The 27,772-nt window shown below is 47.3% G+C and overlaps 10 protein-coding genes and 1 non-coding gene across 11 annotated transcripts in view; 5 read left to right on the top strand and 6 right to left on the bottom strand.

Annotated features, from left to right (window-relative positions):
- Positions 1-422: 422 nt before the first annotated feature.
- On the top strand, positions 423-1,442 carry ssn8 (cyclin-dependent protein serine/threonine kinase regulator SSN8; the record flags this gene model as incomplete). Its single annotated transcript, XM_032087358.1, has 3 exons — positions 423-582; positions 642-851; positions 907-1,442. 3 exons carry the CDS (start codon positions 423-425, stop codon positions 1,440-1,442), a joined length of 906 nt encoding a protein of 301 aa, XP_031940820.1.
- A 4,194-nt stretch (positions 1,443-5,636) lies between these two features.
- BDV37DRAFT_283739 (DUF4452 domain-containing protein) lies at positions 5,637-6,339 on the top strand (the record flags this gene model as incomplete). The annotated part of the gene is made up of 2 exons (XM_032087357.1): positions 5,637-5,912; positions 6,025-6,339. 2 exons carry the CDS (start codon positions 5,637-5,639, stop codon positions 6,337-6,339), a joined length of 591 nt encoding a protein of 196 aa, XP_031940819.1.
- Positions 6,340-10,024: 3,685 nt separating this feature from the next.
- BDV37DRAFT_283738 (uncharacterized protein) lies at positions 10,025-10,521 on the top strand (the record flags this gene model as incomplete). Its single annotated transcript, XM_032087356.1, has 3 exons — positions 10,025-10,151; positions 10,214-10,326; positions 10,411-10,521. 3 exons carry the CDS (start codon positions 10,025-10,027, stop codon positions 10,519-10,521), a joined length of 351 nt encoding a protein of 116 aa, XP_031940818.1.
- BDV37DRAFT_135856 (syntaxin family protein) lies at positions 10,263-12,058 on the bottom strand. The gene is made up of 2 exons (XM_032078775.1): positions 10,409-12,058; positions 10,263-10,326 (listed from the first exon to the last, which is right to left on the bottom strand). The coding sequence occupies exon 1, from the start codon at positions 11,775-11,777 to the stop codon at positions 10,986-10,988; it is 792 nt and encodes a 263-aa protein (XP_031940817.1). The 5' UTR covers positions 11,778-12,058; the 3' UTR covers positions 10,263-10,326; positions 10,409-10,985.
- BDV37DRAFT_135746 (uncharacterized protein) lies at positions 12,059-13,116 on the bottom strand. The gene has a single exon (XM_032078774.1). It carries the CDS (start codon positions 12,962-12,964, stop codon positions 12,341-12,343), a length of 624 nt encoding a protein of 207 aa, XP_031940816.1. The 5' UTR covers positions 12,965-13,116; the 3' UTR covers positions 12,059-12,340.
- A 1,384-nt stretch (positions 13,117-14,500) lies between these two features.
- On the bottom strand, positions 14,501-16,003 carry BDV37DRAFT_294426 (sterol desaturase family protein). The gene has a single exon (XM_032089626.1). The coding sequence runs from the start codon at positions 15,587-15,589 to the stop codon at positions 14,543-14,545; it is 1,047 nt and encodes a 348-aa protein (XP_031940815.1). The 5' UTR covers positions 15,590-16,003; the 3' UTR covers positions 14,501-14,542.
- Positions 16,004-18,238: 2,235 nt separating this feature from the next.
- BDV37DRAFT_t124 lies at positions 18,239-18,322 on the bottom strand. The gene has a single exon. It is a non-coding gene; the product is annotated as a tRNA-Lys (tRNA).
- Positions 18,323-19,385: 1,063 nt separating this feature from the next.
- BDV37DRAFT_294422 (ketopantoate reductase family protein) lies at positions 19,386-21,132 on the top strand. Its single transcript, XM_032089625.1, has 3 exons — positions 19,386-19,774; positions 19,860-20,518; positions 20,592-21,132. The coding sequence occupies exons 1-3, from the start codon at positions 19,579-19,581 to the stop codon at positions 20,772-20,774; spliced, it is 1,038 nt and encodes a 345-aa protein (XP_031940814.1). The 5' UTR covers positions 19,386-19,578; the 3' UTR covers positions 20,775-21,132.
- BDV37DRAFT_272092 (uncharacterized protein) lies at positions 20,986-24,839 on the bottom strand (the record flags this gene model as incomplete). The annotated part of the gene is made up of 10 exons (XM_032084815.1): positions 20,986-21,271; positions 21,538-21,655; positions 21,706-21,922; positions 21,977-22,035; positions 22,090-22,174; positions 22,220-22,583; positions 22,648-22,674; positions 23,282-23,775; positions 23,840-24,680; positions 24,814-24,839. The coding sequence occupies 10 exons, from the start codon at positions 24,837-24,839 to the stop codon at positions 20,986-20,988; spliced, it is 2,517 nt and encodes an 838-aa protein (XP_031940813.1).
- A 1,184-nt stretch (positions 24,840-26,023) lies between these two features.
- On the top strand, positions 26,024-27,750 carry BDV37DRAFT_294416 (D-mandelate dehydrogenase-like dehydrogenase; the record flags this gene model as incomplete). Its single annotated transcript, XM_032089624.1, has 3 exons — positions 26,024-26,554; positions 26,607-26,685; positions 26,737-27,750. The coding sequence occupies 3 exons, from the start codon at positions 26,024-26,026 to the stop codon at positions 27,159-27,161; spliced, it is 1,035 nt and encodes a 344-aa protein (XP_031940812.1). The 3' UTR covers positions 27,162-27,750.
- Positions 27,674-27,772, bottom strand: part of BDV37DRAFT_272090 (Het-C domain-containing protein) — a gene marked incomplete at both ends in the record, with an annotated part of 2,828 nt that continues 2,729 nt past the window's right edge. The window contains one exon of the mRNA XM_032084814.1: positions 27,674-27,750. Coding sequence (XP_031940811.1) covers positions 27,674-27,750 — 77 coding nt within the window. The remainder of the gene's footprint in view (positions 27,751-27,772) is intronic.

Here is a 27,772-nt window from a genome sequence, read left to right as displayed (position 1 = left end):
GTGAGAAATCAACCCGCGATGATTTGCTTCTCTTACGACATACGCCGGAATAAACCTCGACTCCGGTCCGGCCTCACGGGACTGGAGGGCCCAGCCCTACTATACCCCTTTGGGCAATTCATTAGGTCACCTGCTCGGACGTCTTGATGTGGATGATATCAGTATACATATGCGATATTTTCGATGACCTAAGGAAACAGTCGGATTAGGTGGCTCTAGCGCGCGGTTTCTTGTCTATAGTGTTTCTTTGTGCCGATAGAATCGGGTTGATTCGGCCGTTACAGGAGCTCCGAATATTTGGATGACACATACATCCCTGATTATCATCGGGTCTTCTTCATGATGACAACGTTTTCAGTCACGACTGCTTGAAAGCCTCGAACCCTTTATTAATTAACTTTTTCTGACATTTTGTCATTGTCATGGCTGCCAATTATTGGGCGTCGACTCAACGTCGACATTGGTTGTTTACGAAAGAAAGATTGGCAGACATTCGAGAGTCCTTTAGAGAGAGAGACAAGCCCGCGCATTCGCAGTTTCCTCTGCCGGATCAGAGGCTGCTCAACATCTACTTTAGTCAACGTGAGATCTGATAACCTTTAAAGATCTCAAATAGAGTTTTAGACTGAACACTTCAACAGAACTCATAAAGCTTGGAAAGAGGATGTCAACTAGACAGCAGGCCCTCGCCACGGCTCAAGTATACATCAAACGGTTTTATACTAAGAACGAGATAAGACATACAAATCCGTATCTGGTGGTCACCACTGCATTCTATCTCGCTTGTAAGATGGAAGAATGTCCTCAACATATCCGGTTTGTGGTCGCAGAGGCCCGTAACTTTTGGCCCGGTACGAACAGCCTTGATGATAGTCTTCTTTTTGTTTGTCGCTGACTTGCCAGTAGAGTTCATTGCCCCGGACGTGTCAAAGCTAGGTGAATGCGAGTTCGCTTTGATATCCGAGATGAACTCCCAGCTCATCGTTCATCATCCATATCGGACTTTATCTGAGCTCCAACCGGAGCTATCGCTTACATCAGACGAAGTAGCTCTGGCATGGTCGGTAATCAATGATCACTATCTTACTGATCTACCATTACTATATCCACCTCATGTGATCGCGGTCATGGCAATCATTGTTGCCGTTGTCTTCAAACCGAGCCAGACGAGTTTCCATGGGACTGCTGCCCCATTGGCCGGAGCGATGCGAGATGGAGGGATGAATATCCTCGCAGCTTTGGGAGATAAGAATGGCGCTGGCCCGCCTCTCCGAATTCAGAAACTCGTTGGCTGGCTTGCCGAGAGTGAGGTTGATATTCGAGCTGTTATTGAATGCACCCAAGAGCTGGTGTCTCTATATGAGATCTGGGAGAATTATAGCGAAAAGCACTGCAAGGAGCTTCTTGGCCGGATGGTGAAGAGTAAGAATCTGGACAAGTGAGATTATGTGATGGCTCATTATACTGGCTCGCATTTCTAGTAAAATCGGGGCGTTTTACTTTTGCGTTGCATTTGGGGAGTTTGGGTAGCATTACATGGGAAACATGCGCAGTGTCACAGCAGCAGTTGTAGATACGTCTTTATTCGGTATGTGAGCCATTTATATATATAGTACTGCAAGTTTGATAAGCTGGCATGATTCTTTTGTCCTTAGGCTCTTCATAGAGGCGTATATTACTGACAACAGCTGTTGGTTTCACCCCTTTCAAAATGGATATCAATCATTTTCAGCGTCCATCGAATAGATCACCAACAATGAGTCAATCGAGTGCATATCTGGCGATTACATACCATGAGATAGCCACTAAGATGTCCAGGGCGCTCCGTAATGCCATATCGACGATCTAAACGGATTTGACACAAGAATACATGCATCTACTAAAGAAGCTTTGACTGAACCTAAGTGCAACACTAATGTCTAGGGTACTCGTGGGTTTCAAGGCCAATGCCAGATGAATAATCAGCTTAGCAAGCATTCGAGGCACGTGTATGCATAGACATATGCCTTATGCAATACTTAATTAACACTATGGCCTGGAATTTGTAGCGGCATCTCAAGTGATGGGATTTGTAAGCTACACTGCCTATTCATCTGTATCTGAATACAGAAGCGTACGGTACAGTATGTATATACCCACATACTAGAGTATCACACAGAACGCAGGGAGGTGTTTCCTGAAAGACCAGGCAACTTGTCTCAGACATGTCCTCAATGTAGCTGAGGGGTTTGGGATCGTCGTGCTAAATAATGCGTCATGGAGTCTTGAGAGGGGGGGGATGCCTCGATGCCCATGGAACGGCTGGCAGAGGAAGTGACTTAATTTTGGATCGCCAAGGGGCCCCAGATATCGATGAATCTGAAAACACGAGAACCAACCATTCCTTCAGTTGAACCCACCCGTGCGCTTGCAATAAGATCGGAAAATTAAAATCAACAGTGGGGCCTAAGACAGATGTATGTGCAACTGTGTCGGGGTGAGTCTTTTGCAACTCCTTGAGCCACCGACTTACATACCTAAGATCCTGTCTTTGGAGACAAGAGAGATAACAGTGGCTGATTGGACACCAAAACTCAATTGAGACTGGAACACGGGCGCTCCCTGAGACTTGCCCAGCAAGACAGGAGTAGATCGTGTTTCACACCCCTTGCTTTTTGGGGTACGTTAGCTTCGGTTGCCTTCGAATGATGTACCACATTTACTCCGACATTGGTGGCCTATAGGATCGCTTATGGCTCGGTCGCTGATTCGGGGTAATCAACCGGAGAGAAAGCAAACAAGTGACAGCTGCAGCCTGGTCTGTGTCGTTGAACTGTGAAGATTTCTGTGTTGGATGTACCTATCAGTTGCTATACACATGTATACTAGTTCTTGCCCTCCCTGTCCGTGGTGTCGTCTCATTATCTACCGCAAACATTATACTCTGTATACGGGTTTCTAGCCAAGACAGCACTGGAATAGTTGAGGAATGAAAGGTATAAGACTCGTATAATGTCGGAGATTAATCAACGCAATATGACTTATCATTAATAATAACATTATCAACAGAGTTATAGTCAAAGAGGGGCAGGCGTATGGCTGGGAGGGCGGAAATCCATCTCATCGAAGAGAAGGGGCGGTGAGATGAAGATGCCGTCCTTCAGGAACATTTCGCAGTATTAAGTTGGTCTCGAAGCTAAAAAAGCCCTCAGGCTCATGGACACCAAGTTACCAACACGTCCTGCATGCAGGGTGAGGGTCTCTGGCGCCAATGACGGATGGGTACCCAATGCTGCACCTGAGATAATCGGGAAAAGGATAGTACTAGTCACCCATCCCCAGGAGTCCATGTGTAGGGCTTGCAGGAGGTGTGACCCTATCAATGCCCATAATGCTGTTCCAGCAACCGCCAGCTTACCTCACAGTAGTTCCACACAGTGCATATCGCATAACGTACGGAGTCCTAGTTTTCTGTATCCTCCAACCACTCGCCTATCTCTTTCGAGTCGGGGACTCCAACAGGGAATTGAGGGAGGCCCGGGCGATCAAAGCACATACCCGGCACTTGCGTCGGGGGGGGGGGGGTTGACAGCAGAATTCAGATACATATCTATTATTATCTTTTTTTTTAATGATGATGAGCAAGCGCCGTTAGTTTGTTTCGAAAGATGTGTAGACCACATTGTGGCTGTAGCACCGCCTTTAAAAGCGGCATGAAAGTCCTGGGAAAAGATCTTTCTTTACAGGGAAGGTCGGTATTACACTATCTCTGTGGTACTTCAGCAGTATCGCTGTTGTTGTCTTTGTTTTCTGCTTCTGCACAAAATGTGTACCACTCTCGATGTTGGGTTCTGTTGTTGCTGGTCCCAAACCCAAAAAACAACAATCAATCAATCAAAATTACCTAAATTTACCCCATCAATTTCGTCCACCATGAGTCAGATTATAGCAGAAAAGTACTTTGGCTCCACGTATGCATCATACATTCTGTATTCCGTACACCACTATGACTGAATAAGGTAGTTATTATTACACCCAATACCTGAGTTAGTGCTCCATCACAATGGGGATTTTCAGATCAGGTGGAGGATAGACTTTTACGTTGGAAAACTGTCGAAGCCGCGAAGACCGCAGGCCGATGTCAGAGGGCCAGCGCAGGATTTGTTATCAATGAATGGTTGGGGGAAACAAGGATCCGCTTAGACTTCCAGGACCAAGTGGCACGGTTCAAGGGAAAGGTACCGAAAATGATGGCAGCAAATCATTCTCACCCAAAGGGGTGAAGTGGAGCCTACATGTTGCAAATCATTACCCGCACATGTCGTCGTAGGCGTTTTTCTCCCTTTCCCTCTTTTTCCTTCTTGTCTGTCTTCGGAAATGGATACCACATTCTTTCCCCCCCATCATGTTCATGAATGTCCTGAACCTGCCTTCTCCTACAATGAAATGGGGGAAAAAACTAAAAATGCTCCATCTAGTAGGGCAAAATAGACACATCCGCCCTCTTCCCTCGTTATTGGCAATAATATGATGTAGTACCTCGTCATCCCTATGCATACTCGCCATGATCTTCGTAGGTCTTACAAAATACTGTTGTAGATCCACAGCCGTTTTCAATAGTCCGTCGTACGCCGGTCGTCATCCCATAAGACAGTGTCAACGGCCATTATGTACGCATCATACAATAGGTAGTCGGGTGCACAACCGACTAACCATCATACCATCCATCGTATTGTAGCTGTACTAGCGGGTATTGATTCGTCAAGAAGATACGAGGACAGCCTTAAAGACCAGGCTGACACACTAGTGCCGGGCATTGGCCGACAGCCACTTATGCTCAATCAAGTAATGCCTAGATATCAGGTCTCGAGATGGTGGAGGTTCCTTACCCTCGATAAGGATTAAGGCGAAACTTACAACGTCACTCTATTCCACTTTGGTAGCCGCCTCGAGCCGCTCTGGTATTTAATCATTGGCTCCTGATCCAAAGTGGCTGTAATATCTCCACTTAGAGTTCACTCTGAGATCAGTTATTGGCTTTTGATACTTAGACTTGCCACTGAGCTGCCGCCAACGGCTCTCTGGTTGGGTGGCCTCCTGCCCTAAAACTGGTGCGTGACCTTGCCAGTAGCGCAGGAGGGTCGGAACGGATTTGTTACGATACTTACCACAACGCAGATGTGCCGGAAAAGGGGAACTCTTGTTGATCGCCGGGGGTACTAGTACGGTACGTTACAAATGATTCCCTTGCAATGCTCCACTCACTCAGCCCCAGCCGAATAACACTTGCAGCCCCTCTTGCTTTCGCCTCCGGGCTCTTTTTCTTCGCTCCCGGTCTTCTTTTCAACTTCTTGTCCCGCCATCGATCAGTGATTCCCCATCCCACACAACCACTAAACGCATTTTCGTCTCCGACCCTTCGCTTCAATTTTCTTCTCGTCTCCTTCAGTAATATTTCTCTTTCCTCTCGTGATCTCTTCTACCGTATCTTCAATTACATTCCAACCGACCCTTTGTCATTCTCCCTACTATTTCCTTTTAAAAGTCTGTTTATCCTCAGGATTCCAGCGTGCTGGTCCCTTGTTTGTATCCACCTTCAAGACTCAACGATATAACGGCACTGTTTCTTCCGTTTTATTTACCACGACTACACCAATATGTCCGCCGCATATTTCTACCAGCAACAGCCGCATGCTCACCACGGTGCCGCTGCGCACATGCAGCCTTCGAATAACCACCATGGCGGACGCTCTCGGCGAGGACCTAAGATGGCCACTCAAAACGCCCAGCGCCAGTTCCGGGGTGTAAAAAGTATGAGGGAGCTCGCTGAGGCTCCTGCGGTGACTGCCTTCCGCGCGAGGTTCGAGGCTGGACGGTCTTTCGACTTGGACGACGACTTGGAGTTCTGCCCCAGTCTCCTGACCGAGGACGATGTATGTTCTTCCACAGCCTGAGCATCGGCTCCCTTGACCCTTCCAGACTGGAAATCGTCTTCCTCGTATATAGTACAGGACAATCTTCTAACATGCATCCGAACCTCTACAGCTTCACTCAATCCATTCCGCTGGTTCAGATCGGTCGTCTCTTTCCAGTGGCTCTCCCGATTCGTCCCCTCTCCAGCATCAAATTCAGCCTGTTCAGCAGGTGACACCGTCCATCTCTTTATCTCCTGCATCTACCAACTCATACGTCCATTCCGGCGTTACCGGTAATCTTAATCACGTGAACTACCAGCAACCATCTGCGGTCCGCACCCGCAAGGTCATCCCTATCGTCAACCCCCATACTGGCATGACCCTGACCAGCCCGCCCACGTCCATCTCCCCGGCCTCGATGCAGAATGCTCAGCGTCGCTGGTGAGGACCGCTATCTTACCAGTCGCCATGTCACTAGCCAAGGGCCTGCGCCCATGACATGTCTTCCACTTCGTCCGGCTTCTGCATCATTGGGGTTCCCTAACCGCGGGTCTTAATTTTCGTTGCTTTGTTTACTATTTGACATGGCCATCGCATCTCTTACGACTAAACCGATATTACCTTTTTTCCGCGATAAAAGGCTAAATCATTGTTTCCTCTTTGTATATACACCCTCCTCCGATGACGATCTTGAGCACTTTTATCTAGAGTGATGCTTTCGACTTTCTGCGAGCGACGGCGCCTGCGATTCGATTTTTGCATTTTCACATTTCAGACGATACCTTGTTTTTATTCTTCGGTTAGGGAAAATACGTCCTTTTGACCTCGTGTCGTTTTGGCCGCGATGATGTATAGAAAGTGCGGCGATTTGCCATATTGGCGCGCATTTCTTTTTGGTCCGGAGTTTTTTCTTGGTGTCCTTTGGCGACTCTGCAAGATACTCAGCGGTTTGCCATCTATTTCTGATATCCTTGGTTGGTTTTGGGTGGGTCGGATTTTTTCATGCTTTTAGGGATCTAGAAAGGTGGAAACGATATACGTCTGCATTGATTGGGCCTGTGAATTGTTCGGGATGTCTCTTGTGTTTATTTGATCTTATCTTTCGCATTTGTGCCTTTACCAGATCTCTTTTCCTTTATTTCTTTCATGTATATGGGTTGGTGATGGGTGACATTTCTATGTTGTTACTTGTGGCTAACGGCTGTGAAAATCCATGGACTGGATGTGGAGTTTGTCTCGGGGTCTGTCTGGGAGACATAGACCGGTTTTTACTTGAAAACTATGTTCTTTGGTGTCGTGAATCGACCGTCAATTTTGCTTCATTTGCTTCCACGTTGACTCGTTTGGATTTTTTCGATATATCTGGGAACTCCCGGAGAGTGATGCAGTGTATGATCTTGTGTTTCCGTTCGCTTTTGGGCATTCCGTCATTCCATCCCATTTCCTTTGTCTATATGCCTTTTTCTATGCTGTGCCGGTAATGCCTAAACATAGTTGTGAGAATAGCTTTGGACACAGTCCTATTTTGTCAGAACTTCCACTTCGGTAGTCATGATTTACGTGTATAGCAAGAGTTGACACCACTGAGGGTATATCAGGTGAAAGTGTAGTTGATGGTGGTACAATCTTGATTTGATGATTCCGATTGATAGCCTTATCTACGTAGTGTCACCACACTACCCTACTCTCGTCAAACTTTAGTATGCAAGCTTTGTATCTGGGAGTGTAATGTAGGAGTGCTGGGCGCTGTAGGGCTAATCTTACGGCTCGGATGCGGCTTGGAGAAACTCTCATAGCATTACATGGATGTTATGTGCTAGCCTTATTAACAGGGCTATGTAATTAGCAGGAGAAACTGTTGCTAAGAGAGTAGAAAGAACCGGAACTTTCAAGTGCCTCATCTGCTTCCTAGGCCAAGTAGTACAAAGAACCATCTTGGCATATTTAACTTATTTTAATGTCGCGCAACAACACCAACACTCCTCGCCTGGGTAGTCATAAAGAACTTGAACTAGAAGGACAAGGAGGAGCCAGAGAAGACAATGAAACTCTAGAATGCCCGACACTATATCTCAATTATTAAAAGGGGGTTATTATCTCAATATTCCAGCAATATATTCCGTACATAATGGAATATATAAAAGCCTCTTCAGAAAGAGTTACTCGTATAACAAAAAATTGACTCTATATTCACATTTGTTCTGTGCACGATTTCCAATCTAGATGTTTCGGAATGAAGACGACCACGATTCTATCTGGATTGGTCCTCGCCTTCCTCTCTGCCAACCAAGCACAGGCAGTCCCCGCTGGAGGACAGATAAATCAATCCCCCCCAACAATTACCTTCAATAGAGCAGCAATTCCCCAATCTGCCCAGACCCTTCCTCCAGACAACCTTGTACCACCATCAACAGGTAGTGACCAGGCCCAAACGGTCCAGCCCGGACAACGGGTTCCCTCGAAACCATACAGCGCCCCCCCCCCCCAACCTCAGTATACGTCCCCGCAAAGTATCAACATCCCGGATACTGGGGAGAACTGAGAGATCTAAATCGTAAGGGAAACGAACAGATGCCAGCAGCGGGACAGGCCCCTCTTTGGATTAACGGTGTTAGTTCAGGCCATGAATGAACGACTGGTTACTCGGCTAACTATGCATTCTGTACAGCAATGCGAGATGGTAGCAGGGTCAGCGGGCATGTGCAAAGTTACATATAGGACGGGGACACGGGATAACATTTGGGAATCGCGATGTAGACGCGAATCTCCGGTAAGTTGAACATCTCCCTGCCAGGGTTAATATTGCTTTGTACTCGGTGCTGATCCTCTGGTAGTGTGCGAGACATGGGAACCCGTGTACTGTTAAGACGATTAAGAATAGTCAAGGAGGGTATGAAATTACCGTGACGCTTTCGTTTTTTGCTGCGAATCAACAGACGTTTCCGGTTAATGTTTGATTGGGGAGTGGGGATATACTTCCATCTGAAGAGTATCTTCACCCGTCAAACCACCGGGTGGCTTGACTCTGTTGTGTGGGGGCTCAGAGGGATATACTTGTATGGTTATTTAGACATGTGTTGATAGAGCTACTAGTTCCGGTGCTGAATGTGAGATACTATCGGAGAAGAGTGTTTCGGATAAGTGGTAAATTTAACCGATGTAAGTTCATTGGTTTATCTGTAGTGACAGTTGGTGCAATGATGCCCATTCAGTCTTTAATTTTTTTTGTTGTCCAGACACTCTCTAGGCCTAGATTATAGTCTGGGTTACCATCGATACTCTGACTGTTCTTGGAGTTCTCAATATTCCTCGAGGTAGCAGAATACATAACTATACCATGGAGGCGATCTGTATGTGGTCACCTAGGATAAACGCGACTAAATGAAATGGCAAGCAAACAACTGTGCTCACCAAATTCTTATCCATTGCATCCCTTTCAGCTACCATCGTGTCTTTTAATGTGCGCAAGCTCATAAGAACACAGCCAAGTATGCCCATACTCCGGAGTATATACAAGCTGCCAAGGCTTGATATGGGTGCAACCCCTGCTCGTGATGTCATCCCCATGATGATCAACAAAGTCCAAAACAGCCTCGACAATTCACATTCACGACAACACCTTAGACGACAAATAGAATAGATAGAACTAGGCTACACTGTTTCCCTAAAAGTGCATATCTTCCAATTACTAGGTTAATGAGAACACACGAAAAAGGTACGGAGAATGGATTGAATGTCCTCGCTGCCAAGAAAGACCAGGATTGTGTATGAGTGACGTCACTGGTGACATTCTGGACTTTCTGTCGACAGCAAACCCACTCGCTCACATGGAATTACGAAGGCAATGAGAGAATAAATGCGTGTGGTCTTCGGCTGTTCTTCTGTCTCTCTTCCTTTTCTGCGAACCATTATAAATACAACAAGTTGTACCGCATCGAAAGCGTGCAAGACACATACTTCTACTTTCCACAATAGATCAGACTACCTTTTCTTGATTTGGTAAGGCTCCTCCCTTATTTCATGCAATGGCTTGTATATGCAGTGATGAGAGTTGCTTCTAACAGCTCTAGTCATACAAAAACCTACCATCCTTCGAATTTTAACAACTAATTGACCAACTGACCGACACCATGTCCTTCCTCACTTCCACCATCCGCTCAACAATCGCCCCCCGTGTGGCCCTTCGACCATCTTATACCGTTTCCTCCGCCTTCCATACCTCTCCTCTTCGTTCGGGTCTCAAAGAATCTGATCACAGTTCGTCACTCCCCTTATTGCCCCGGTTTGAAAGCACACTAGTCTAACCCTTCTACCCCCAGACCGAGAGGACCTACATATCACCTACGAAGAGCACAAACAGGAGCAATTGAGAAGTACCAAGGAAGGAAAGGGGAAGTGGAAGCAGGAACTTGCTAGTAACAGTGAAGCTTCGGTAAGTTTTCCCTCCTTGCCTCTTTTCTCATTGTAGGTAGAGGGGGAGAAATAAGGACGATCATAATGTTGATGTCATATATAGGTCAAAGCGGATCGGGGTGAGCTCGATAGTGACGGATACGATCTGAAAAATCTACAAGAGAAGACAAAGCATCTACCCAACCAGGAGGGGCCAGGGAGTAAGACTCAATAAAGGGATTGATCTTAGCTTCCTTTTTTCCTTCTTTTGTACTATTGTCTTTTCTTAATCGGTGTACTGGGTATAAACTGAGCTTTAAGAAGAGGTGCCTGATTTGATAAACTTAACCTAGTCCTTCATGGTGTCATGTGTAACTACCCCTGAGGAATAAGATCGGGTGTATGATATTGATATGGGATGTAAGATGTAGATTGTGTAGGGCCCCAAGTCCCTGTTGGGAGCTGCATGAAACTAGTGTAATGAAATAATTGCTGCCATATAACGAACAAATCCGTAATTTATCACTCCAGACACCATATAAGTTCAAACATCAATATAAGGCAAACCAACGATCCATTCATAGGGAATCCCGCCCCCCGGCCCAAAAAAGAAACGCCCTGCGCCTTCCAGAGAAACACGCCCTTGATCAAAGCTCACAAGAATGTGAAGTTTACCAGAGGTTCTATACGCTCTAGGCTTTATTTCAAAATGACAATGAGAATGACCAGGATAATGATCAAACCGACGATTGTCATCAAGCTCCAATTGTCACCCGCGCTTCTCCGGATCTTGTCCAGTCGTTTTCTAGCCCCATCTAGCCGATGTTGATGTCGGTCAACATCACCGTCCATACCGTCTAACAGCGCGACGTGGCCTTCTAATTCATCCCCAATCTGGATACTGAGTTGGTGTTGTCGTCCGATGGATTCGCCTAGACGATCTAACTGTTCGTCCTGGTCCCGCATGATCTCATTGTGTCGATCATATATTTGTTCATTCGACATGTCAGATTGATCTACACTGGGAGGGGAAGGTGAGTCGCGGTAAGGGTGGAAGAGGTTTTGTCGCTCGAGATCGGCTTCTTCTGTAGCCGAGTTCATGAACCGCACTGACTTTGAAGGAGGGTGCTGCGGAACCGGCTGTTTGAGATCAGGAGACGACTTGACATTGGCGAATTCAGGCGATGGGGATGAGCCGCTGGCGCCGGCTGAGGTGCTGTGTCCGCTGAACTGAGATGACAAATCTTGATACTGCGATTTCAAATGGAATAGCTGGTCTTTCAACTCGGCGGCGCCATCATCGTGGGCCTGCTCCAGCTGGGAGAGGTCCCTTTCGACATCCTCGATGCCGTCGTGCAACGATTCCAAAGAGCGAGAGATCTCTCCGTCTTGGCTGTTGGGTTCCAAATCCAATGAGATCGCTCGCTGTCGTTCTAGGAGGGAGAGTTTGATATGGTCTGCAAGAAGAAAGAGCTGCGATGGGTTTGGCATGTTGAGGTGAGACGGTGGGCCCGGAATGAGAGGGTGATATGTCGCGAATTGGCGAGTGAAGTGTCGCAATCCGTCTCAGCCTGGCTGATGAGGCAATGCGGAGAAGACAAAGACTCGGGTAGATCCTGGGAGTCTGACAAATTCGGGGTCGGTTTACCAGGAAAGGATAGAATTATGACTCGCTCGCTCTGATCGACACAGCGAATAACTCCAGAGTAATGGTTAAAACAATGGCAGTAATGGTGGAATGAAGATGGAGGAGGTGTGACCGAGGGGGTGAGACGAAAGACTGTTCTCGGCCGGGCGCGGGAATGATCTGCCGCTGCCGCCGCCCAGTGGAATTACTATCAATTATCGTCCGCTCAACTCGTCCCCCGCAATACTTCCGATTTCCTTTCCTTGTCTCCGGTTCTCCGAGTTCTAACTCTACCTCTACCTATTTCCAACTCTTTCCTTTGTGATACTTCGTCGAAATTTGTCGCTATCGTCGTCCAAGTCAGCACATTCCTAGCGAGCTTCAGCCACCGTGTAACCCCTCATGCGTGCCTCTCGGCGCTATTGTTTCATCCTGGTATCCCTTCGGCAACTCGAAAGACGATCCGTTCTCGATCGCCCCCTACATTGATTGTTACTTGTACGACAAGGCTGAGGGCCTTTGAAAAATATAAATCTGGCGCACTGCGAACCGGGCGCACTTGGGCAAGATGAATATCGACGAGTTTCTTGCGATGGAGCCGAGCAGCGACCTTGATGAGATTGTCGACCTCCGCTCTTTGGACTATGTTTCCCAGTATGACGATCATCTCATGTGTGCAATATGCCACTGTCCATACATACGCCCAGTGAGATTGCAATGCGATCATGTGTTCTGCCAGAAATGTCTGAACACTGCTATCACCACCTTTGCGACCGGTCGAGACGAGTTCAAATGCCCTACCTGTCGAGCGCCAGCAAGAGGGGTCTACCTTAACGTCCCTCGATTCTTGGTCAATATGTGCGACGATATACGGGTAAAGTGCCCTTTTGGGGCTGAAGGCTGCGAGGAAGTCGTTCCAAGAGGCCATATTCAGTCCCATGTGGACAAATATTGCGGCTACAGACTTCTGGATTGTCCCGATGTCTTCTGTACGAAGAAGACTCGAAAGAAGGACCTGAGCGCAGAAAACAAATGCATGCATGAGCTTCATAAATGCTCACGCTGTGATGAGGAGATCATGGAACAAGATTATCAGGTGCGTCTGATATACCGTTGCCAACCAGGCGGTGACTAACGAAGGCTTTCAACTGCAGGAGCATGTTCAGGAACTGTGCCCGAGCTTGAAAACTACATGTCCTGACTGTGAGACTACGGTATTCCGCAAGGCTTTGAGGGAACACATAGATGCATGTCCAGAGGCGATCCATAGCTGCGCAGCATCTAAGTACGGGTGTCCCGTCAAAGTTAAACGAGCGGAGCTAGTAGTGCATGAGCAGAATTGCCCGTTGATAACCATGGGCCCTTACTTTGAAGCTCAGAATGCTCGACTTGATTCTATGGAGTTGACCATCCGTCATCTCCAACAGCGCAATGAGATCTTCGAGGATGGACTTGCGAGCATTCGGTCTACTCTTGTCGAATCGTCTCGCGTCATGTCTGCACGGAATGCAGACATACCGGCTGAGGCTACTAGTCAGACAAGACCGTCGAACCCATCTGACACGGCAAATGAACAATATGACAATTCTAACGCCTCATCTAATGCGACTACCTACCTTCTCGCTCTCCATGAGTCTCTTCGAGATGAAGTTGGACAGTTATCACATGCAATCACGGATCTAGATGCTCGCGCTAGCATGGCGATCATGAACGAGTGCCTTCGATTAAAAGAGGATATGGCCCATACGAACGCTGCTGTGAGCAGCATTCGAATGCAGGTGCAATGGCTCATGAACCCTCGCATCCACCAGGGCCAGGGCCAACGGACAGGGGTTCGTACCAGCAGCAATAACGGCAATGAAACACGAGCCGGGCAGCTCGGCTCCTCGGCGGCAGGACCAAGCAATGCTGCTGCACCATCTCCGGGCTTTCTTCGGCCCCGAAGACTCAGCGACAGCGGACGCGAAGGGACCAAACTTTGATAGAGTGCGTGTGCGCACTATACTTCGACTCAACGAATAATGATATCTGCTTTGCTCCTTTCCAGAATAGGTCTGAAGGGATGGCGCTGTATGTTTTTCTCGACTGACTTTCTGATACCCAGCGTCCACATTCGAGTGTACTGTAGCCTATAGATAGCCTTGTGATATTCCGGTGATAATTGTTGGTACTGGTCTGTACTAACTCTGCTGTGCTGCCAGGCCTACTACTGTTTCATCTTCTTTAATATAGAATACTTTAACAAACTTTGTGCTATCTTATGTATTGCTAATATCTTTGTGCCACCATCGTTTAAGAAAGGTCAACTTCTTAGTTCAACTGATGACAAGGACAAACAGTGTATAAATTCTATACTGTAATAAGGAGGGTATATAGTCAAGATTCGTACAGGGACATATCAATGTAGGACAGCAGTTCACCCGTTCATGGGCAACGCCGCGCTTTATCTTTCTTTCTTTTTTTTTTTTTTTTTTTTTTTTTTTCCCTTCTCCACATTTCCTTCCAACTCCGCTTCGACCTTCCAAATGAACCGTAAGAGACTCGATCATCCCTGTTTCAGCGTCTCCGAAACACGTATCAAGTCTCCCCTGCATAGCTTTTCACACGCATGAAACAAAACACACAAACATCAAAACAGCGGCATATTGACCGAGTTCACATAATCAATATTATCCTTCGTGCCCTCGACGCGGTCGTGACAGGTCCCGAAAATGCGGTCCCAGAGTCTCGTCTGCTTCCCGTAGTTATGGCTCTTGCGCCAGCCCTTGCGATGATGGAGGTCATGGTCTTCGATGACGATCTCGGCACCGAAGAACTCGAGCAGCAGGGTCATGGTGGATGCGCCGGTTGAATGCAAGCGCAGGCCGCTGTGGCCCAGCACCTCGGTGAAGGCGATGTACTGGTGGCAGAGCCACCAGTCGTAGAAGCCGAGGGGGAGGCCCATGAGCCTGAGCGTGAAGTAGGTGGCCATGGGGACGCCGACCATGTCGAAGAACTCCTGCTCGTGGTCTGCGTAGGCGGCCAGGAGGGGGTTGGGGTGCTTGGTGAGGTGGTGGGTGCGGTGGAATTTCCACAGGAAGCTGACGTCGTGCATGAGCCGGTGGTACCAGTAGAACCAGAAGTCGAGCACGATGCCGTAGAGCCCGATCTGCAGCGGCAGCAGGGCCCAGTTCAGCTGCGAGGGCAGCTGGTTGGCGTTGTAGGTGAGGTAGGTGGCCAGGGCGATGCGCGAGCCTGTCGTCTTGTACAGGGATGTGACGACTTTGCCGATGCCCACGTCCGGGACGCCGTCGCGTTCGTGCTTGTCGCCGTCCAGGAAGCCGTAGATGTGGCCCAGGCGGCGGAGGATGTGCACTTCGAAGATCACGACGGCGTTGAAGGCGAAGAAGTAGAAGTTGAACACGGCTATTGGGCCCAGGTGGTGGCCGGTGAAGGTGGTGTAGACTTGGTGTATGAGGAAGGGCAGCGAGCCGTAGAAGAGGACCCAGAGGTTCAGAGACCATTGCGTGAGGTAGGGGACTTTTTCGTCCTTTTGGTGCACGGGGATTTCCTTGTTGAGCTCGGTTGGGTGCACGTTAAGCAGCTCGATGGCCCAGTGGTTGATGTTCCATTCGTCGCGGCTGGCGGTGCGCCAGGTGGACTTCATCGAGTCCTTGGGGTTGGGCTGGGTAGCCATTTTCGCTGATATTGACCTTAGTCTGTGTCTCTTGGATACGGCCGCCCTCTTCTGGGGAGGGTTGGCGAGGGAGGAGCCATTATTTTATATCGTTGTCGCTAGATGGGGGCCACCGGTAGGGAGTGTGTTTCTACATGTGAAAGTGAAGGAAGAAAAGAGGCTATTTTGCAGTGCAGAAATGGAAAATACTGGAGTGTAGATCATCATCTGTAGATCCTTTTTCCCAACAAAAGAGAGCTTTGGCCCCTGAATGGGCTACAGGAGTGAGGGTCCATCAAACTAGAGCCCCAGATCGGTAGTCAACTATGGTTCGCATGTGAAGGAACCCCCAGTTGACATGACTTCCCGCGCAGGCATGCCTCGGGGTCTCGGGCATCGAGTCAGTCGGACTACATTTAGGTATTTTTTCTGGTCAGGCAGAGTTGTTTTGGGGGCATAGCAAGCTGGTTGTTGTTGTTCGGCATTGTGTTCTATGGGGATGGGGTTTGCCGTTGTGCGGGGGATCCTATTCCAACTTGGGAATGGGTTGCGAGAGCTTGCTGATAGGCGACTCCGGGGTGGGTTCCCAGTCCAAGATCTAAGCTACACTTCTGTTGTCATTGGGTCGATACTACTACTCCGGGATGGTCGAAACAAGACCAAATAAAATGAAATGAGTCTTCGTAGATGGCTCAAAAACTTGGGAGCCTAGGCATTTCGGTCCAATATCATCATGCAATCAGTCTCCTCCATGGGTTGGAGAAAAGTGTCCCATTTCGTAATAGAAAATGTCAAGCGTAGCCCTGAGTAAGCCAATCTCAAATTAATGCCCACCATTTCGTTAAGTTGCTTTGAGTGGTCATTCCTCATTATCTGCAAGGAATTGGCTTGGTGGCTGACAAGATTTATGATCACCACGCTTGTGACGCAAATTGCCAAATGTAGAGAGTAGTTTGGTGTTTCATTTACCTACAATATGAGTAATGGTAAAAAGAAAGAGGAGGGAATACTTCCTTTATCAAAAGATCCTACACCTCTCGACAGTTCTTATAGAAAGTAGTACAAAGAAGAGGTAGACTGCGGTGGCCCCTGGGACCACCATACGGTTGCAAGAACACGATTATCTTACAACTTTGAACGACATCAAAATAGTCTTTCAAGGGCCCTTGTGGAGCAAATCTAAGAGTACTCGTTTTCCAGGTAACACTACAGATATTGATTCCACCAAGGAGATATGTTGTGCTATTAGCAGAATCACCATACATCTCGCTGGAGGAATGATTTATGTACTACGCCCTGGCCATATTGCACAGTCAGCGATATGCGTAGACCTGGCATACAAAACGCATTCCATTCCGGTAACTAATACGACCAGTAGCATTACACGTTCACATGTAGTGCACGATCTTGCTTGACGTGTCATAGCCTAATAGGTTAGTACCGGGCACCAGGTTTAGCAATCAAGGGAATAATACATATGGCAATGACTCACTGGGCCTGCGTATCGGGTGAAAAGGACATGGACTTGCAGGTCATTCTCATTCTACTAACTTCCATCTCTAAGATGTACCCCTCATCGTGAGCTGTTCATAGACTTTGGTCACAAACCAAAGTCTATCTTTTTTGCACATGAGTTTTCCAAATTGTACAAACACTTTCCTACATTGAAAGCACTGGAGATTTATAGAGCTGAACATAATCTATCAGCTGGAGCAGACTTAAGTGATCTGGGAGTTGTATATGACTCTGTAGAAGCTAACTTCCATCATCTGACGTGTACTTGGCTACTCCTCTGCAATGACACCCCAGTCACGTTCAGCATAGGAATGAATCGGCTGGATATACGTCAGCAGTAAAATCCTGAGCATATGACGCAAGATGCGAGAAAATTCTTATTGATCATGATGCTGATCCAGCGGCATGACGCCACCTTAACAAGGGAATACAGTGCCTAGTAGCAGGGATCTAGTCAATCAATATCTGTTGGGACGAAAACCATCCGTTTCATCCTCTTGACTCACAGTAGATGCTCTTCTAGTGCTCACTCGCGCGAAAGCCCTTGCTTTGGGGAGAAGCAGGTACTGAGCCCCGCGATTCTTATCATCCGAGGTGATGCGGGCATTCCATATGAATAATACCCTGCTTCGGGAGCCTGGGGTCCTCCTTGAGTAACATGGAAAATGCAAACTTCTGGCGCACATTAAGAGCCTTGAGCAGATGCAGATAGTTTAATAGGTTTCTATAGACCTATGTAAGAAACCATGAAGTTCTTGTGAACTCTCGTCGTGTAGAAGGCAGATTATCATTGTCTCAGCCAAGGTCAACGGGCCACGAAAATCTCTAATCAGTAGATATTGCAATTCATACGAGGGCGCACTTATAAAAACATTAGACACATAGCCTAGTATGCAAAGCGGTATGTATCGGACGCTTCTCAAAAACGACATTGAGGAAGGGAGTTCTTCCAATGGAGATTAGTTCTGCATACTGAATAGGGCTGCATAAGTTTTTGATGGGGTTCATGCCGTCTGCCCGCTTGCAGGATCCGCCCCACACCGACCATCCAATGAGCGTCTGAACCGAACCCTTGCTGTTTCAGCACCTTGAGATCAGAATTTGATCCCAGAAAAAAAAAAAGTCATAACAACATCTGCTGGATGCAAAAAGGGAAGCCGAACGCGGGGGTCGAACCCGCAACCTTGAGATACCGTGACGACTAAGAGTCTCACGCTCTACCGATTGAGCTAGCCCGGCTTCTATTGAAGGCAGGGAGCCCTAGATTGATATATGAGTAGTGGCTGATAACCCTAATCCACGCACATGGTATCGGAAGACATGGAGGGCCCAGGTTTGGAGGTGAAGAAGATGTTCCTTTTACTGAGCGATATTTCAACTACACTCTAGATATCTACTCAAGTCGGAAGCTTGGAGTCCGACATTTCATCCCCTGGGTACGTTGTAGTGTATAATGGATATATAAATCCACGCAAGCTATAGCTAGATTAGCAGTCTAGTGTCTACAACAGTACAAGTAATGCATAGAATAGTACTAGACCAAGCTAATCACCGTGAATTGGATCCTTAGGTTACGACACACAATACCAAGCAGTGCGGTGAGCTGTAGATGAGATGCCTGTTAGATCACTCCCCGGCATTGTGGTCCACAGGGTTTAGGCCATCTCGCCGAGAAACCCGACGAGGTGTTGAGTATCCTTGTGAGAAATGGGTTGAAGGGGTTTGAAGAAGACACCATGGAAGCTGCGGCCTGAAATCCAACCTAGTCAGTAGTGGTGCTATGTAACTGTTTGATATCTCAATACCCGGACAATTGTTCACATGTGCCAATAGTGTTGATGCACTGCTTTCTTCTTCTCCAGGATGGGACCATAGTAAATTCACTCATAGTAAATGTTGGGATATATACAGCTTTCCGACCATGTCTAAGTAGTACTCCCATAGATACTGTCCGTTCAAGCATGCTCTTCATACCAAACAGTGATTTGCGCGAGTAACCATGGACCTTACATAAATTAAGAAAATTTTAACTGGCCTGCCTTTTGAATTTCGGATCTGAGAACGAAGTAAGAATTCGAATCCGTCCCAAGAATGCTCAGGACGTTAAGTTTACCTTGGAGGTAATACAAAGCTAACCCTAGGATCTTCAGATTGTTGGATAATCAACTACAATCATTCGGATAGACAAACACCTATTTACTAGCACTTTAAGACCTCACATCATATTATGTAAGTGAATTGATAGTAATTGACGCCCTCTACGTAATTACGCTTATAACGTTAAATATGATTAATCCCATAATCTCAAGCCCTGTGTTGTCCCCGCTGCTCGCCATACTTTAGCCTATTGAATCCCCCACTAAGTACCTAATACTTGATTAATTTCCCCACATTAAGTTGGTGATACGATACATCTGTACATCCCCTCACCACCAAATCCCACCAAGCCCCTCAAACAAACACCATAGATAAACCCCAACCAACAAGAAGAAACAATGTCAAACACAAAAGCCAACATCCTCCTAATCGGCAGCGGCGGCGTGGGCACCATCGCGGCCCTAAACCTAGAAGCCGGAAACCTCGCCCAGGTAACCGCCGTCCTACGCTCCAACTACCAAGCCGTAGCATCGAACGGCTTCAACATCACATCCTGCGACCATGGGACCCTAAAAGGGTGGAAGCCTACCACCAGTACGCCGTACCCTCCAACCCAGCCAGCCCAACAACCCAGTGACAATTCCATATATCCCCGCTGACCATATCATCTGAACCCCAGCAACAAACCGCATCCCGGAGAAGATGGCACCAGAAGCCCCAAAATACGATTACATAGTCTGCACCACGAAAGTAATCGCCGATTGTCCCCCACTCACAGCTGATCTGATTAAGCCGGCCGTAACACCGGGACACACTGTGATCGTGCTGATCCAGAACGGACTGAATATCGAAAAGCCCTATTTCGCGGCCTTCCCGGAGAACATTGTCCTCTCGGGAATAAGCATGATTGACTCGCATGAAGTTGCGCCGGGGGTGATCGAGCATGGCTCCGCGGATGATCTGGTCATTGGTGCGTTTCGAAATCCGAATTTAGATTGTGCTGTTGAAGTCGCGGCTGCAGAGCGCTTCGTGGGCTTGTATTCGGCGGCTGGAAAGACGAAGTGTATTCTGGGACTTGATGTGGCGTATAGTCGCTGGAGGAAGCTGATTTTTAATGCGTGCTTGAATTCGATTTGTGCGCTTACGGGTCTGGATACCGGGCGTATTCGCCTTGCCGGGGATGCGGTGGAGATGCTTGTTAGGCCTGCGATGGAGGAGATTCGTGCGGCGGCTGGGTCTGTTGGGGTGAATTTGCCGGCGGAGGTTTGTGAGGAGGTTATTGGGGCTTATCCGGTGACTATGTATTTGCCTCCGAGTATGTTGGAGGATGTTTGGAAGGTTTGTTGATTCTCTTTTCATGGTTGGGGAGTTGGATGCTGATATGGGGTTGTTTCGCTGACGGTTCTGATAGGGGAATCTTATTGAGGTCGAGAGTATCGTTGGAGAACCCCTTCGGGTTGGTCGTGCTAATGGGGTGGCTATGCCTACTCTGTCTGTTTTGTATAATTTGTTGAAGGGCGTTCAGTGGAAGACGAAGGAGCAGAGGGGGCTGATTGAGATACCAGCTCAGGGTGGTTCTGTCGCAGAGTCATAAAACTAGCAAGATAGGTAAGCTCTATATTGCTTCAAGTACAGACATCAAACTTAGCATTGGCATCAATAATTTCACATAAAATCAATATTTCCAACCGAACTAGAGACACTTTGCTTGAGCTTCTGGATATAGATGACATTCTCTGATCAAAACTAGGAAAGATATACCCAACTCTCCAATACTTACTCAACATTATCCGAAGAGCTATGCATTATTCTGGTGCGTTCTCCAACTCGTCCACAATCCTCTGTGCACGCTCGAGGGTCGCCTGAGCTGTATCAACCTTAAGCTGCAGCGTTCTCGCCATTTCAGGAAACCTCCTTGCCTCAGTAACCTCACCCTCTTCCGCAATGATACTGTGGAGATCATCACATATATTGCCTACCTGCTCACCTACCATGCGCCTCATTTCCTGGCAAATTTCTCTGACACTAGCTCGGAATTGGGCTTCGCTGATATTGGTGAGATTTGGGAAAAGGTTCGAGTTCGTGAGGTGGCTACGCATCAGCATTTTCTTTCGAGAATCAGACCCTGCGCCTATTAAATATTAGCCTGCTTCCGTATATATAACAGATAAAACAAGATTGAATCAACAAGAAAGTGTTCTTACCTGATTCACTGTTGCATTTGTTATACACAGGTCGCATTAAACCTGCAATATAGGAGCTATCGTGGCCGTGGAGAGTGTCTGTTTCTACTCGACTGTGCGAATTGAGGTTAATTCATGGTGCTTGCATATCCAGCAGGAGAGCGATAGATTTACCTTAGTTCTTGAAGTAATTGATTTAGAGACTGGTTAATAGCCGCGATCACGGAGTTCTCCCAGTCGTCCATGTTGTCGATGAAGTTTTCCAGAGCCAGGGGAGCTAGATGCATTATATCTAGGGTGGGTTAGTGGCACATTCGGCTAGAGGTGGTTGGTACCGCATACCCTCTATTTGGGCTTTGTTCTCCTCAAATGCCCTTCTCACAGCCTCTCCTAATGTAAGTTTCTGAATAGAAACCCACCCTTGTATGGATTCCCAGCGCTCTTTGAGGTAAAATCGCATGCCTTCCAGCAATTCCTCATTCCAACAACGATAGTTAGCAGCCTTGGTAGAATGCGTTCCATAATTTCGACAGAAAGCGGAGTAGGTCATATGATGCCACTGCGATACGTCAGACTCTTAGTGGTGATGTGAATTGCTAACTCATAAACTAACGCATTCCCAGGTCCTGCTAGTTTGTAATGCGCAGCGTTTCCATATGGGGAAGCGCTCATCTACAGTATGATTGTTAGTCAATGTACTGATTGATCTCATGACAGAATACTCACATGACACGCTGAGAATGTCATCGTGAAACCGATCTTCAAGTCTTCTTGGAAAGCCTCGAACTTCTGAATTTCGAAGGATAAGCCGCTACTCTATGTCAGCTGGGAGCAGTTTCGCATATGATGCTTATACCTCGCGAAAGACGTTCTCCACATCCCGTAATACTTGCCGAAGTGCAACGGCTCGTTCTACAGTTACATCATCTGAGCCAGCAAGAACCCATTGCCTCACGGATCTCACAACAGCCGGAACGCGATGCTTTATAAACGCAGCTGTAAAACGAAACTGAGCGTCTGCCGGGACCAGTTGACAATAACGACGAAGTTCTCGGATACCGCTGAGCCCGATATAAGTGTCGGCGTGTCTGTTTGCATCCTGGCGGTACTGGGAATACCACTCGTTACTGATGCAAAAGACCCGGACTTCAGCACCGTGGTTTCGAAGTAACTGATTTGTGACCCTCAGACTCCGGCCCTCAACCAAGAACCGGTCAAGCCTATAAGAACATTAGTGATGACTTTATCTTTCTCCTTATATCTCTTTTTAGATTTGTAACGTACTCAAGCTTTGCGTCTTCCTGATTTTCCCTACATTGACTCACGTCAGTATTGGAGAAACAGTACGCGCACAGGTGCAAGGCACAAGATCTCACATGAGCCGAAGTATCTCACTGTGTCTCTGCCTAGAAATTCGTTCCCTCGTAAGACGTCTGTTAATATGCCTAAGCCTATTCTGTAGCTGCTCGATTTGCGCCGTAAGGTCACGGCAGTCGCGAGCCGTTTCGCTTGCATTTACTTCCTGAGTCAAGTAAGCACTCGATCTCCAGTAATGGCATATCAACATAAGACGGCCATACTTCACTGCGTGTGCACACTATACGCAATGGTTGTTCTTGGGTGCAGCGTCTCTTTATTTCCTCGATACTCTGGTCGGAAACACATCGGGAAATTGTCGTCACGACGAAAACCTCGTTACAAGAATGTCTGAGGTACTTTTCCGTCGCCCGAACTCTTGCGAAGTTCAGGTCACGGAAGCCTAGTTTTTGGTATTAGTGTATAGGGAATTCGAAGTGTAGGAATCAGGGGACGAACCGGGCAAGTCAGCCAGTACCAGCCCTGTTTTCAAGACAGGTGATCGTAGGTACACCCTACAAATGTTAGCCAAATAAAGTAGAACTACATAAATCACACATACCTGATCAGTTTAATGAAGGGCCAGATGGCAACCTCACTCTCATCGCGTGGATCCATTGTAAGCATATCAAGCTGCGATCTACATTCTTGGACATTACTCGGAATAATGGTGTGCTGAAGCGCTGCACCCCCAGGGCGGCGCGTACATGACTGAGCTGCCCAATCTCCAAGCTGCTCCAATATTCTAGATAATGCATCGTCAGTCTGGTCGGAAAGAAACTCGTGTGTGAGCTCCGGTTGATCTCTAAAAAGTGAGTTCAATGTGCTCCATGCTCTGGTTGACCGGTCACGGATTCTCTCCTGCTCTTCTATACTAGTCACTTCGCGGTAGAGATCGGTGTAGTACATCCTGAAGCTCTGAACGAGCTCCTCTAGCAACTCTTTCACTTCTTCTTCATCCATGTAGTCAACTTCAATGGTGTAGCGATCTGGGTGGCGCGCATCCGTGTGTCGGAACTCAGTAACTACCGAGGTACATGCGGCACCATCACCACTCTATGCATACGGTGTCAGTATATTCTCGATATGAACCATCTCTTTCCAGGAAATGTGGACCTACTGAACGGGCGAGGCCTTCTTGATCTAGGAGCGAGTTTATCAGTCTACTCTTGCCGACTCCGGAGTTGCCGATGAACCCCACCGTGCGCGTCTCGGGACATTCGAGTTCGTTCAACATGCGCACCTTCTCGCGCAGTTGGAAGAGATCCGAATCACGGTCACGAGACAATGGGGATCGGTCTATATAATTTTGGAGGGCTGACAATTGACTCTTGATGCCTCGGAGGATTTCCTGTAAGTCGGCATTGTATATAGGTGCACGAGGTAAGCGCTCGCGTCGCACATTGTACAAGGAAGAGCCGTCACTGTCAGTTGCGTCGTCCTCGTTTTCGATCTCACTCAATTGGTCACTATCATCGCTCAGAGGCCCATCATCGTTCAAATGAGAATCCTCTAAATCGCTGGCTAAACCATCAACGGTTGAATCGCGATTCAAGGTAGACTGCACGCGTGACGGCTCTGGCGAGGGCTCCGGCGTAGCATTGAACAAGCGCCCGTACGTGGATGTGGATCTGCCTGGGGACAACCCAGTACTTTGTCGCCGAGCATCATGCCTCCACGAGGGTGTTCGATGCGATGTAGGAGTTTCTTGGAGATTCAACGTCCGCAAAGGCTCTGCGACACCCAAGCTTAGATTTTCACGGTAACGAGGAGTCGCCGTGCTCTGGCTTGGAGTGTAACCGCGGTGACTGGAGTCTCCAGAGTCAGACGCAGAAGACGTTTGTCCACCTTGTATTGATGATGAAGGAGGGTCTTCGTCTGCTGCAACTTCCACAGAAGGTATAATAGCTCTGAAGTTGAAGTCTAGGGTAGAAAAATTGGAACCTTGGGGTGAAGTCCCCCTGAAAATATAAGACCGTGTCATTAGATCAAAGACAGTTAATTTTGGCTTCTTTGTCGTTACTATCGGTGTGATGTGAGAATTTGCAGAAGATGGGAACAGGATATAGGAGACTGTATGGGATCTTAAATAACCACAAGGCTGCCTTGTCCAGTACCATGAGGATTCCCCGCACCACCAGGTAGATTTCGAAGGGCAACATAGCCTCGTTACCCTTGTAAAGCGCTATTTTAGCATCTATCTTAGCAGAGTTAAAAGCCTCGCCATATTTGGAGTCTTGCACGTGTACAGCAGTTGTAACAGATGACGATTTGAGGATTGGCTATCCATTCAGAATGTAGGTCACAGCCTTGCCTACTGAAACAATTGCGGTTACAGATGATAAGCTATGACTTGCTAAGAGACCCCAGGTAGTCTAGGACAAATGGTAGATGGTGTCTTTGGAATGTGGTCGGGAATGCTAAGGGCGCTAAAAGATACTGGGATCTCATGCAAAGTCACTGCGCCGCATTCATTATAGGAAGGAGCTGCTGGCACGGCTGGCCATTATACTTTCGTACGTGCATAAATTCACAATGCGATTATGCATTGAACCAAATACAGACTTATGAAGATTCCTGTACACTTTCTGATTGGAGTGTATTTTTATCATCACAATCGGGTAGGCACTGCTGTGGATGACGTGCATCACGCAAGGGTACTGCCCAAATGAAAATGCAGAAAACCAGTGCATCGAAGATAATTGAAACATAGCGCGGTTATTTACTATATTTATAGGAATTTCTACACCGTACCTTTGTCTTCCCCAATGGCCTGCGCTGTTCGTAGCGGCCCGGCCCGATGTCAGCCCTGCGAAAGGCATACTCATGCTGCACATGATATTACATGGATGATCGATGTAAGTAGAGCTATACAGTTTGTAACAATAGACCAAGATGCTGTTTTCACTAGTCTAGCAAAGGGCCCAGGAGAACGAATGAATGATGGAGCATATTACTGCTGTTTCTGTTGGAATGGTAACTGGAAAGCCTTCCCAGGTCAATATGGATAAGGTGTGGGCATCTGTGCCTGAATTTTAACCAGATGAGAAAAGGAAATGACGAGAAAATGAAACAGAAATTATAAATCAGCAAAATTACTTTGTCCCGATATACTCAGTTAGCCTAGGACACTACAGTCATGTTGGTCTCGGCCTCGGCAACTTTCGCCGACAACTCCGTCAAACGTCATAACGCCATACTATTAGCAAGAAGAGCTAGTATTTACATCGCATGGAGGATGTCTAACCCTCGTCTTTGACCATGTATAGAACCATATCCCAGAGGGCAAGATATAGAAAAAGAAATGGCAAGTATCACCAAACACGTAGCAACATTAATCCGATCAAAACCAAGTGTACTATTGATCGGCAAACTACATCATTGCAAGAGTGAATGGTCCGAACTCCAAACCAAATACAAAACATATGAGTTCACAGGCAACCGCCAGCAATTCTTACAAAACTGTCAATCCGGAACATGGGATGGGGTTGCAGCACTTTACCGAACAAATTCAACACTCGAGACCGGGCCGTTTGACAAGGAGCTTGTCCACGCCCTGCCGTCGACATTGAAGTTCATCTGTCTCAATGGTGCAGGATATGATGGGATGGATATGAAAGCTTGTACCGAAAGAGGTATACAGATTTCTAATACTCCAAAGGTCGTTGCGGATGCCACGGCCGATGTGGCCATGTTCTTGATGTTGGGTGCGTTGCGCCAGGCTATGATACCTTTAGTATCTATTAGGAAAGGACAATGGAAAGGTGATACGCCTCTAGGCTGTGATCCTGGGGGCAAAGTACTAGGGATTTTGGGGATGGGTGCTATTGGACAGGTGGGTTTATTGACAAGCTACACGTTGCTGCTGCTGGCTTATATGATTGTAGGCTATTGCGCATCGGGCTCGTGCGTTCGGTTTGAATATTATCTACCATAATCGTTCCAAGCTCCCTAGAGATAAAGAAGGTAGGAATACATGCCCTTCTTAGTCCTCAGCAGTACATTAGATTGAGTCAGAAACAGGGGACAGCAAATATGTGACGTTTGATGAACTTCTGCGATATTCAGATATCATCAGTCTTAATTTACCAGCCACAGAGAAAACTCGACATATCATCTCGAAAGCTGAGTTCGAGAAGATGAAGGATGACGTGGTCATTATCAATACAGCAAGAGGCTCGTTACTTGATGAAGCAGCCTTGGTAGAGGCCTTGCAAACAGGCAAGGTTGCTTCTGCTGGATTGGATGTCTTTGAAAATGAGCCGGTCGTCCACCCGGGCCTGCTTCACGACAACAGAGTTATGATTCTACCTCATATTGGGACGACAACACGTGAAACCAAGTGTGAAATGGAGTTATTGACTTTGCGGAACATAGATAATGCCTTGAATTATGACAAGCTGCTCACACCGATTCCAGAACAACGGCAAGACCAGTTCTGAGAGAGGACACATTAGAGAGACAGGAACTCTGTGTTACAGTTGGCATTTTATTAAGTCGTCCTGCTATTAGTATGCATGTAGAACTTCTCTCTCAACGATCACCTCGCAGGGATTTCATGCAGTGGAAACTTGACATCCACCCTTTTTATTATTCTTTATTTCTGTTGAAATCCTGTACTTACATTATACATATCACCTTTGGTTAAAGGCCTGTGCTACAAGATCAGCAGATGATTGTGGTAGGGATTTCATTACCTTCGTCACTCTTCTTCTGCAGGATCGGTTCAACCTCTGGCTAATAATAATAATCGGATTTCATTGTTCAGCATGGGATAAGAAAATAACAAAAAATAACATGTGCATTCTCATGAACCCACAATCTGGCTCTGTTCATAACCCTGATTCAATCACAAAGCTGACCACTGCATGCTTTTATACATACCCCTGCTCCTACACTCACCAACCCCAAATTGTACAGGAAAAGCAAGACATAGCATTATTCATGATCCAGATCACCAACGAGAGCCACCTGAGCCATATCCACCGCCATAACCTTGCCCGTGGCTTTGCCTAGAATCATGCCTGGAACCTTGGTTATATTCAGAGTCATA

This window comes from Aspergillus pseudonomiae, assembly GCF_009193645.1.
Source record: "Aspergillus pseudonomiae strain CBS 119388 unplaced genomic scaffold BDV37scaffold_39, whole genome shotgun sequence".
Lineage (NCBI taxonomy): Eukaryota > Fungi > Ascomycota > Eurotiomycetes > Eurotiales > Aspergillaceae > Aspergillus > Aspergillus pseudonomiae.
The sequence above is the reverse complement of the archived record's forward strand: the minus strand, read 5'-3'. Positions and strand labels throughout refer to the sequence as shown.

Bases quoted from the DNA above. Each gene is read 5' to 3' on its own strand.
- BDV37DRAFT_135856 (XM_032078775.1), bottom strand. From the start codon at position 11,777: ATGCCAAACCCATCGCAGCTCTTTCTTCTTGCAGACCATATCAAACTC.
- BDV37DRAFT_135746 (XM_032078774.1), bottom strand. From the start codon at position 12,964: ATGAAGCTCATGCATGCATTTGTTTTCTGCGCTCAGGTCCTTCTTTCG.
- BDV37DRAFT_294426 (XM_032089626.1), bottom strand. From the start codon at position 15,589: ATGGCTACCCAGCCCAACCCCAAGGACTCGATGAAGTCCACCTGGCGC.
- BDV37DRAFT_294422 (XM_032089625.1), top strand. From the start codon at position 19,579: ATGTCAAACACAAAAGCCAACATCCTCCTAATCGGCAGCGGCGGCGTG. The intron at 19,775-19,859 runs GTACGCCGTACC...TCTGAACCCCAG, and splicing joins AGGGTGGAAGCCTACCACCA to CAACAAACCGCATCCCGGAG. The intron at 20,519-20,591 runs GTTTGTTGATTC...CGGTTCTGATAG, and splicing joins TGTTGGAGGATGTTTGGAAG to GGGAATCTTATTGAGGTCGA.